General features: G+C 37.4%; 1 protein-coding gene across 1 annotated transcript in view; it reads right to left on the bottom strand.

Annotated features, from left to right (window-relative positions):
• Positions 1 to 12,032, bottom strand: part of LOC135084380 (uncharacterized) — a 104,620-nt gene that overhangs the window by 58,954 nt on the left and 33,634 nt on the right. The window contains exons 3-4 of the mRNA XM_063979155.1: positions 8,027 to 8,956; positions 1,641 to 1,743 (exon numbers count right to left, since the gene is read on the bottom strand). Coding sequence (XP_063835225.1) covers positions 1,641 to 1,743; positions 8,027 to 8,956 — 1,033 coding nt within the window. The remainder of the gene's footprint in view (positions 1 to 1,640; positions 1,744 to 8,026; positions 8,957 to 12,032) is intronic.

The following is a 12,032-nucleotide window of genomic DNA, read 5'->3' as shown; positions in this document are numbered from 1 at the left end:
ACAGGTATGTATCGAATAAGTTGTTCTGCCTCTCCCGTCAAATATCCCTTCAAGTATTGTAATCGTTGAACATTGTCGAGAGTTTGGTTTTTGTGTATCATTGAAACGAATAAATCCCTAAAAGTTACCCATTCTGAATAGTTACCTCCAAACTTTGGAATGTGAATCTCAGGTAACTTAACTCGAGATTGAGATGGATAATTTGGCCTACTGTTATCTACTGACTCTATTGGTGTTGACATAGCAGATAGACATTGTTTCAATGCACCCTTGTAATTCAAAACCACTTGTTCTGTTTGATCGTAAACATCATTAACCATATAATCTGTCTTTTTTAGCAGTTTTGGATCTGATGTCTGGAATAACCCCTTATGCCCTTGTCTAAATTCAGCCCACATCTCTATCAATGCCTGTAACCTGTTATCTATGTAATCTCTAGTCAAGCGTTCTTTGGGAGACTTTTTGTAATTAACTTCAGCTTTGAAAATCCTGGATGATAAATCATCCTGATAGTTAATTAGAGATTCCATAGTAGCCATTGTTAAATAAATTATTACAAAGCAAAAATAAAGTAAAAAGTTAAAATCGAAAAAAATAACAGAAGTTTTTCTTAGTTCACTTCATGAAAATTTTACAAGTGTTTGAACAATTCTGTGGAAAATCGGGCATAGAGTCCCCGTATCTCCGTTTTTTCCACTTAAATTCTAAGTCCTAACTACTTCTAAAATTATTCTAAGTTCTAAAAATCCTATGAAAATAAACTAAAGTTCCAAATATTTTAAAGTTATAAAGTTCCTTGAAATAAGGTTGAAATTTGCCTGCTTAGTAAACGTCAAAGTACTCACGGTTCGCACTTCACTCACACATAGATTGTACTAAAAACCTTCTTTATCGATGTGTAATGAAGCCCGTAGATCCCATTGTCCTCAGTCGCTAATCCAGCTGAGCCTGCAGCAGGCCACTACCAGGAACTCCTCGCTCGCCTCAGCTCCTCCAACCAGCTCTTCATCCAAGAGCTGTTCTACACTCCATGAACCAGCTCGTAATCCAAGAGCTGTTCTGCTCTCCAAGAACCAGCTCATCATCCAAGAGCTGTTCTGTTCTCCAAGAACCAGCTCATCATCCAAGAGCTGTTCTGTACTCCAAGAACCAGCTCATCATCCAGGAGCTGTTCTGTACTCCTCCTACCTACCACGTACTCGGTTTGTTGCAGCGATCCACTGCGAGTACGGGTTACAGCGGTTTTCACCACTGTGCACTCAAAAATAGCCTTTATATTCCGGCTCGTCAAGGACCATGAACAGGTCTGTGCTAGGTAGCTATAATAAAACCGTGGACTGTATGTACTATATCATTCTATTTCGCTTTCAAACTAGTTCTACTACATTGTTCTACTTTGATAGACCTAGACAGACACATAATTTTGGGCTCCTCTTGACCCAAGGAAATGGAAAAAATCAAATTGAACCGCGTGTTAATCGACCCTCAGTGCCATCTAGTATCACTTTGTAACAACTAAAACCCAACATAAACAACAGTACTATCTTTTGATACTAGATGTCACTTTATACACATATGTGACTTCAACAATATGCCTACTGGACTATTGACATTGACAGAGACAGTAATTCCCAACTCACTTATTGTCCTTGTCGGGCACGTCCTTGGCGGCTGTGTCGCTGGTGTCCACGTCAGCATCGGGCGCCGTCTGCTCCTCAGCCGAGCCCTCTCTCCTCGATTCTCCTGGGAACAGAGAAATACAATATTACTGCTTTGGTCTTGAAGTTTACGGTGGTTTGAAAAATATCGACTTATCCTGATTGAGTACCCCATTATGCAGGATGCAGACCAAGAACTAAGTTAGCTTATGATGCAGTTTTCCATAGTTGTGTGCAAACTATACAAACACTATGGAAAACTGTGTCAGCTTTGCGAGTTAGCCTAAACTAACTTAGCAAATCATATTCATTGCATAGAGTAATAAGCATTGCACAGAGTAATAAGCATTACACAGAGTAATATGCATTATACAGAGTAATATGCATTGCACAGGGTAATATGCATTGCACAGAGTAATATGGAATAACCCATTTTAACTACGGAGTGGTGTGTATCGTACAGTCGAAAGCACATCAATATCCATTCAAAATAGCACTTATTATTACAATATTAGGATGATTTAGCTTAATGTGCTGTCGTCTGTATACATAGTCGAACATGCAGAAAGCAAGACATTCATAAATTCTGCTAGTGCAACGAAAAAAAAACTCCCAAAGTGACTTGTAATTGTTGTAGCGAGCATTGTCGCAAAATCGAGTATGTTTCAAAGGTAAAATAAGAAAGAAGGAGATATACCACAAATCATCGCATGAACTAGATGGCCACCACAACAAAACACTAATTGTCAAAACTGTCCACATATTGTACTAAACATCTTAACGGTTCATGTTCTTCATAATACCACTACATTCCAGCGCTCCTGATAAGTGACTGACCGGCCGCCGACGACCGAAGCTTCCTTCCTGTCCGATATCGGCTCTAAATTTGACGTTAAATTGGATAATTATAATGTATTAATTTCGATGGGTTCATACTTGCCAAGTTTGTCCCTGTCAGTTATATTAAATTTAGTTGAGCCACCAAGAGATGGCGCTGTTAGTATAATAGATCGCAGTGGCTAGGTTATCATGCCTATTTCAGTGCACAGAATAAACGAAGGCTCTATGGGTCATAATCTAGAACACACGTTATAGAACCGGTTAATAACTCAGAATCAAAAACTTGAACATAATGTTAATTTATAAAAATATCTATCAACCAACTTCACCTTGACTAAGCAGCTATTCGAAAGGAACAAAAAACTTCTTTAATAAAAAAGCATCAGTTTTTTGTTGTAAAATACAGCCAACCAGTAAGGTAACAATGTTAATAACGGAAATAATAGGTGAACGTTATCATAAGTTGCTAAAACCAACTAAGGATAAAAAAAGGAAAAACTAAATAAAATGACATCAACTACAACTTTATCGACAACCTCGTCACACTGAACTGTGACATTAAAAAATAATAAAAATTAATTGTTAACACGTCGAACGAGCCCGCGATGAAAGGAAATACCTCGAACCTATACATAATTCGCATTTAAATGTATTTCACGCCGTTTAACGCAGCCGGTGTGAAACAGCCAGCTTACTGTCAAAGTGAACACGAGCGGAAACTTCTGGTCTGGCAAGGGCTGCCTATGCCTAATGCCTTGGTGTGAAACTTCATAAGCTACCGCCACATACGTCAGAATTGATTGACAAGTTAACGTGCTCCTCAAGGCATATGTCTGGTGGCGCTGAAGTTTATTGACTCGGAGCCATATGGGTTCGATCGATGGAATACATTTTCATATGGTATGGGCAGTGGTTCCAGTTATTGTACCTACCTTAAGAAAATTATGCCACTCTATAAATGCCTGAGAGGAGCGGTATAGTAGAGGGACTCTATAAAGATGGTGTTAAGCCAGTACCTTGTAATGGGACGAACGGACCCTTACTTTAGTTAAGTATGTATGAAACCAGACCAGGGGAAGATAAGCAAATGTATTGGCCGTTGTGGCCACCCTAAGTCAACACACGAGCGACGATTGTGTGCGCGCGCGTCGAACAAACCGTTCACACATAATTAGAGATGACCTCACTGAGTGACGAGTCGCTATCGGCAGCGCATCTACTGGACTGTTGCTATTATGGGTTTGAGACGATAAGCTGATAGTTTAAGTACTGATTAGAGAAGAGATGATAACATTTTTTAGTGCAGAGCAAGCGAGCAGGAAGGGAACAATCGAAATTGCAGAGCCTGACCAGACCAGCTAGAGTTTCGCCCCGCCGGAAACAAAGCCAATTGATGCATAAAGAAATATACTCCTAAAACCAATATAGTATGTGGATCGATGATTTTAGAAAAACACCTCCCGAGTTTACATGGCGAGAACAACAGATGGGCATTGTCCAATATCGAATTTCTGCAAATGCTAATTGAAAATTTGTATTGTAAACTGTAATCAATGTGTCAATCACTAACAATTTTAAAATGTTTTGTGGTAGCCTCGTCTTTAGACAGATTGAAAGAAAATGTTGGATCTTAATTACAATTATTTGAGAACGTAAAAAATTACTGAATGATCAATTAAGACTTGAACATGACATCAAATACTTGTAGCTCCTAATAGTGAATTTACTAATAACAACAATTGTAGCTGTCACGAAAATCGCTTTGAATGAAAGGAAAAATTCACTTTTACTTGTAATTGACCAATGATTTACAATCTTGACGAATAAATTGAGATAGATAGAGAATACTATCGCCAGAAGTTTTGGAATCCGCCGAAATCCATCATCTCAAAAACCATTACACCCACTGATGCAAAAACACGAGATCCTCCCTCCAACGCAACAGCCGAAACACAAAACAGTCGAGCATTAAGGAGGATATTTACAACTCCGCACGATAACACGCGAAAGGTAAAGTAAACATCGCATGCGAAAACCGAGCGAATGAATGAAAATTGTGAATGGAAACTTCTCAGCGAGATATGGAATGAATGAACGGTTCTGTTTATTTATAATGCCGAGTATAAATGCAATGGAATCATTGAAACGCTTGATGGAAGACGTCAGAGCTATCCTTGGTTTGAATGGTGCTGTAATGTTTTGTCTATCGTACAAGTGGCTATTTCAGTTGTAACGGTAAAGCCAGTTAAATCTATCACAGGATTATTCAATTTCAATGATGATTCTTGGCTCTCATATAAAGTTTTGTCTTTAACCGATCTAAATTATACTTCTCCAAAAAGATTGTCTAAGTCAATTTTATTACAAAGCGTTTAAATTATTTCTTTCAAGTCTTTAGTCATCATAACACTCAAGTTAAAAGTCCTAATTGTAAAAATAATTGGATCGGCGCGTCTCTCTCCATTGAGCATGATTCCCTTTCATTGATACCGAGGCAGCAGACCGTAGAACGTCCAATAATGTGTTGCAAAAAATGCTGTTAAACAAAACTCAATTAAATCAAACACACCGAGCTAATTGCTAGTGGTTTCGCTTTCTCGTGCTTGCTTTTGTAAATTAATACAATTGCGTATACGAATAAGTCGAATAAGTCGAGCAACAAGACATTTGTCGTGATAAAGTAACAAAAATAATCTTAAATTACTAAAACGAATGATATCCCTCAGCAGAACCAGAACTTTATACAACGACGCAATTACTATGAAATTATATAATATCCTTGGTAACAAAAGCCTATTTCGATTACAAAGACGCAGCTCAAGGAATAACAATTCATTAATGTATAGGCCCTACACCAAATAATGAAACAAAATGCAAATGGGGTCACCATCACCCTGTGACAAAACTAACGAAGCAATCAGGATAATTGATACTCTAAACTAGACAATTTGAATCATAATTCATTTTATGGATCAAAATCATCAGCATGCAATTTGGTTTTCCAATAACCCTGCTGGCCAGACAGACTGATCTGGCTCGATACCTAGGCTGGGTTGCACCATCTTACTTTAAAAAAACGACAAGTCTGTCAAACTCCATACAAAAAACACCAGTTATAGTTATAGTAACGGTTAAACTTAGGAGGATCGAGAAGCTGTGGCGTGATTTAGGCCCATATAAGAAAAGACGACTTTGATTGTTGCAAAAACAAACAATAATTTCACATCGCTATCTAACGCATCCCAAAACAAGGCGCACGCGCAAATTACGTCACGCTCCTCGATTGGACGCCAACCCGCATATCAATTGGGGACGGTTGGTGCGCCAGCCACTTGTGTGAGCGAGGATGATGTGTGGAATCAAAATAGTCATATAACGATGGGTCGGGTGGTCAATGTGTTATGGTTACTACGGAGTTTAGGGAAGCCCCGATTATGCTAGTGAGCAATACTTTATCATAAATAAATTATTAAGTAGAATAAAAAACTGCACTACACAACTACATAATAATATAACTGTTATTTAACTAACTGGTCGTGTAACATTTACTCACTGAGAAGATCTGTGAACTCTAAATTATTTCAATTAACAACAACCGATGTAGCTGAGACAAAAAATGATCATTAAGTCATGTATTGTGAATCTCTTGATAACTGCAAACTTGCAACAGTATCGAAATATCGGAAACTCGAAATTAAGGTACATGTTAGTAATCCAATGTTAGTGACCATGAAAGTTTAAAACAATATCTTGAGAACTAATGCAAATATGAGTGTTCTATAGTTCTTTATTAGCATCACAAAGTCAATAAGGATAATGTGGCAATGATGAGATCATTTAGCTTAGAAAAACGTCATTCTGCGCCGAAACAGAAGAGCTTCAAGTAAACAACAAAGGACTATACAAAAGTAATGCAACTTAAGATGCAATTTAATCCAAAGGTCACAAAAACAACCCACGTGAAGAGTCACAATCGATTCAATTAACCATTCCCAAATTAGCACAGCCGGGAATCGAACCAAGACAATGCGGTGATTCAGAAGGTGGCCACTATTTATACGCTTCCTGCGCGGGTGCGCTCGCGCATACTGATGGCGAGGAAGGTTGTAACGGATTTGAACGCTTTTATTTTGGCCAGAGGTCCAATCGGATAGTTCATCTAGGCAAAGAAGACAATTCAGCTTTGATACAGGTTTTGAAACAGGATTCGTTTAATCTTGATCAACGCCCAAGGTTGCAGGCGTGGTTGGAATGGGCATATGCGTACATGACCAATGGAAGGTCAAATGTTAATGACTTACATATAAAGTAAACAAGAGATTAAAGTGATACATTTCTGATTAAATGTCTACAAAATTTCCATACTTTAATATAGCTGAGCCATCCACGATTCCAAGAACTATTACCGCGGGAAAGATTAAAATTGATGAAATTTGAGATGATAGAATTCTACGAATTGGCATTACATTGCTCTGAAACTGATGGCACAAAGTTTATAGAAACATACCGGTAATAAATCCGATAGATCTACAGAAGCAGGCTGACCCCATGACCGACAAACGTCAAACTGACGGACGGTACGACTTTTTGCGTGCCAGTCATGGGTGTCACCCAGTTCGGGCTCGGACTATGTGGCTAGTTTTAATGAATGAGCTAAATTCTTCATTTTTTATGCTACGTTTTATTGTTTTGCACGTGTATTAAAAAGTTAAGACTACGATATCAGAGAAAGCTATAAGTATGACGGAAAGAGAATCACGAGTTCACGTTTTTGTATGTCTGCCGCTTGAAATCAGGAAGCATAAAATATGCAAAACCTGATCCGAACAAACAAAGTATATTCAAAACAGGAAAATGCTGTCTGCTATGGCTATAAGGAAAGGACTCTCAAAGTCAAGATACCAAACATGCCGAAATAACATTCCGGTGGTTTATAAATGATTGGAAAGAAAAATCAATCAACGATATACATACATGAAAACACAAGTGTTTTGTAAAAGACTTACACCACTACTAGGTATAATACAAATGAATGTATTAAAATTCTAAGCGAATATAAGAGACTACAAAATGATTTAAAGACCCATTTAAAGTGCGCATGATACGATCGCATCCGTTACAGACGGTTCGTTGATCGATGATTAAGTGACACATAAGTTACCGGCATATTCCATAGAGGCGACAGCTATTCATGTGAGGCTGATGAGGTCAGCCTATCTATTATTGAGAATACTATAATTGTTTGGAATATCACAAGACGAGTATGGGAGTTGTGCAAAGTATTTAAAAATGACTGTGTATCAGTACGACTTCTCTACGGTACAATAAAATATCTAAGAGATTTTTTAACAAAAATGATAAATACGTCTATAGATACATAAATTAAGTCAATAGCGCTAATACTTAGCCTAGTATTGAACGTTACTGAAACATCAAAAACGTGACCAGATTACAAGGAAAACCTAATGAGTTATAAAGGCCGTCAAGTTGTCATGGATCCACTTTAAGTAAACAAGCCGTGAACTCACCTCTAGAACTGCTAAACCAGGAACTGTGTTTCACCGAGTCCGAATTCTTCTTCTTCGGAACCGGGGTCTGTTCCACGATGCTCGCTTGTCTACTCCTGCCAATGGATGGAGTCTTGGCGCTCTTCTTTTTCGCTTTCTTCAACGTTCCACTGTGAGATTTTCTCAGGGTGTTCACTTTTACAGATTGACTCTTCCCCCTGACTTTGCTTTTCCCTCTGGAAGTCTGTCTGCTCAGTCTTCTTCTATGCTCTCCCAATATCTTGGGCGTAGGAGGTTCGTCATCAGAGTCTGTTTCCTGCGGAGGTTTAATGTCACAAGTAGCTGCGTGACGCTTCTCTCCTTCCAAAAACAATAACGTCGAATGAAGAATCTCTTCGATGCTATACACTTTGTCTACGGCATCTTCTGATAGAACTTCAACCGGTTTCATTGAAGTCGGTGTCTTTTTTCGTCTAAACAGATTCAAGGCACTGACAGAGGAACCTTTGCTGCTTTTTCTTTTAGGAGCATCTGTGGTACTGCTCTTTCTGCTATTCGATTGACTTTTGTCCTCCTTCTTGCTATTCTTCCTGATCTGATCCAATTTCATGTTGGACCCATGAATGGAATCTCTGTCTTCTTCACTCCAAAGGCTTTCCCTTGATTTCTTCTTATCGGAGCATTTTTCAAGATCTTTCTTTGCCGACTCAAACCACTCATCTCCTAAATTTTTTACAATTTCTAGTGGATTTGATAGTGACATGGTTTTTCTGTGTCCTTTCTTATTTCTAGTTATGTCGACTTCTTCATCTGTAACTGCTAGTTTGAGAGATTCTTTGCTGAGGGTTGGTGTTTTGCCGAGCCTTGGCAGAGCATCATCGCTGGCTGATATTGCGTCGCTGTGGCAATCTGCTGACTCGTACAGAGATTCATCACTTTCATCTCTTCTTTCTGTTGAAATGATTGTTGTTTTTAAAATCACTTAATTAAATAACAATCGAGTTTCCTTGCCATTGAACGATGAAATAATTGCTGTTAGTCATAATTAAGGTAAAAATTAAGACAATGACCATCTGTAAAAAGTGTTTCGACGATTGATTGGTGATGTCGGGAGCATGACTCAATACGGTTATAAAAACGTTTAATTTGTATTAACATACAATAAGTTGACTGTCGGCTGTTTAATGGGCGTGCGACCGAACTTTCTACGCAACGAGCGTGGATTTGAAGACGATTAGCTTCAGATGCTGCGCCGGCGCACGAGGAAATTTTATGTAAATCGCGTTTTGTTTTGTCAAACTCGAGCGTGGCGAAAGTACGGTTACATGGGACTGTGTCCCAACATTTACAACATTTGGAATAAATTACCGATAGGTTGGTAAACGCTGTAAAATAATGTCCATGGAGTCGGACTTATGGGTAAGTGGTGGGACTTCTAGAAAGTCTCATTAGTATGTATTGTATTAGCCTTATTTGGTAACAGAGTTAGCGTAACGTGAAATTTTGTCTCCCTTCAACCAGAGGAAATAATTTGTTTTTTAATTACAAGATTAGGCAACCACCGAATACTTTCGTATCGTAGTATTTATTTTGTAACAGTACATAGATAGGTCGTATTATGATACAACATATACGTGATGCAGTGTACATAATGGTTTCCACGAAAAAGTTCGAAAGCAGCGTAATTATATGGCTCATTTATTTACCTTAAGGCCTACACGTTTGGGAATCCCTTAAGCAATACCTACTACCGCGATAGTTATTTCTTTTACAATTCACGTATTTTGTTTACAACGTCATCGACTGCATTTATTGGTTAAATTAATTTATTTAATTCTGTCATTGTCATTAGGAAAATTTGAATGTTTGGAATATGTAAACTCTAACTGCCTGCCTCAAACCTTCAGCACATTTCAATAACAGTTGGTGGACGACCTTAACGCGACAAAGAAAAATTTCCGTGCTTTCTTTCAAGCGATTTTTTGAAAAATATCCTATATGTTACACTTTAACTTTCCCCCAGGACAAACTTGACCATCACTGGTTGGGTTTTATTGGCGGTCAAGCAATAGATCCTGGCTACACAGGAGTTGCAGCGGCGATAACGAGAGGTGGGAATAGTCCCGTAATACCAGTGGATCTCTCACAACAGTGTTATCTGGATGGCCCAAATACTCGGGATTTACACCATGGAATCGTTTTATGATCCATCTCATCTGGTTACTCAAGAGATAATCTTAATCTTATCTAGTAGTTAACTAAGTTGGGGTTGTAAACCGCTGTGAACTCTTGCGCAATGTAAACATACTTAACAATAACAAATAGACGTTTAATATGCACAGTTGTTTTAATATCTGGAGGTTATTGTTAGAAGCTTGATTTAATCAAAATGTAAACAATGTGATTTATCAGTAGTAAGTAGCTTTAGAACTTTTATTACATAGATTTTTTTATTCTTCATGATAAGATGAGACTAGTAGGAGATTTTATGATACAGCTCTCAGGACAATTTTATAATCTATGTGAGTCTTGTTGATATCATTGAAATAAATAAGTGTTTATTTTCTTACGTTTTTTAACAAAAAATATTAACTTTTTAAACAAAAAATGTACCAGATCTGCCATGTTCTCACAATCGTGGTACCTACTTCCGATATGTAACCGTATCAACAACCTCGTATGGCACAATACTAAAATAAGTCAACTATAAATACACCCCACAATGTACGTGGCGACAATGTTCCCAGACAAACAGCTAAACATTACTTTTCTTAATGGCCTAGTAAGATTAACTTATCAATTTACTATTTTTATAATGATTTATGGACGTAGACCATACTTACACATCGTTTGTCATTTTTTTTGTTTATTGCCGAAATAAAAATAAATAACTTGAAAGCATAGTATTTTCATGGTTGAAAGAATTTTTAGAATCAGTAGCGTTTCAGAACGAACTTTTGCAACAAAATATTTGACTTATCAGATTGTTTTTCAGAGCACAATATAACAATATGGACTTTCTACGATTAGAGGTAAAAAAGAACAGTAGAAGATTGTTTGTTACACAAATGAAAGATATTTTGATTATCATTTTAGTGTAAGTACGTCTATCATAAATTATAACACTTTGACACCCTAACTAACCCTTTGATCAGAACGATTCTCAGGCCAAAATTCCAACTGGAATCTAAAATCCAAAAACCTTCAATAATAACTTTACCTACCTAAAACGTACCATTGAGCCGTTAAAATTCGCGTCGTAATACAAACCGTCTCAGACCTCAGCCTCAGAGGTCCGAACAAAACCGTTTAATCAATGAGAGGGATTCAATGCGCGTGAGTCACCGCAGCACAGTCTTTTATTTTGCCTTAGAAGCGGACATCCCTGTTTTATTAATTCAATCGTTAGATATTACTATTATGTATAAAATTGATGAAGGAACTAGTAGTTGTATTTGCTTAGTTTCGAAGAAATATTTTCAGGTATTATAGATAATTATATCATGCATCAATATAAAGTAAATATAGCTGCCAATTTTCTAGGACAACGGAGAAAAAAATGTTTTCTGAAAATCATAAATTATTAAATAATTCCTAAATTACTGCAGCAATAACCATTTATTTTTGCATAAAGGTAGACGTTATAGTGATAGGTAAATTTATTTATAAAATTCTGACTTAATGTATTTTTTTTAGAAAATATGCTTCTAAAACTGTTTTTTTTATAAAATCACAAAATCGAATATTTCTTCGAAACTAAACAAATACAACTACTAGTTCTTTCATCAATTTTATACATAATAGTAATATCTAACGATTGAATTAATAAAACAGGGATGTCCGCTTCTAAGCCAAAATAAAACACTGTGCGCAGAATGCGCGCCTTTATGGCAAAAAACGACGAGCGGACGTAGTGCGTAAAGATGTGCGCGACAGACAGAGACGGGATGATGGGGTGAGGGAGACGGTAAAACGAGTTATACTTGGACGAAAATACGACCATGCGGCAATGAAAACGATTCGATTT

This window comes from Ostrinia nubilalis, chromosome 26 (assembly GCF_963855985.1).
Source record: "Ostrinia nubilalis chromosome 26, ilOstNubi1.1, whole genome shotgun sequence".
NCBI lineage: Eukaryota > Metazoa > Arthropoda > Insecta > Lepidoptera > Crambidae > Ostrinia > Ostrinia nubilalis.
This window is presented reverse-complemented; position numbering and strand designations above follow the sequence as displayed.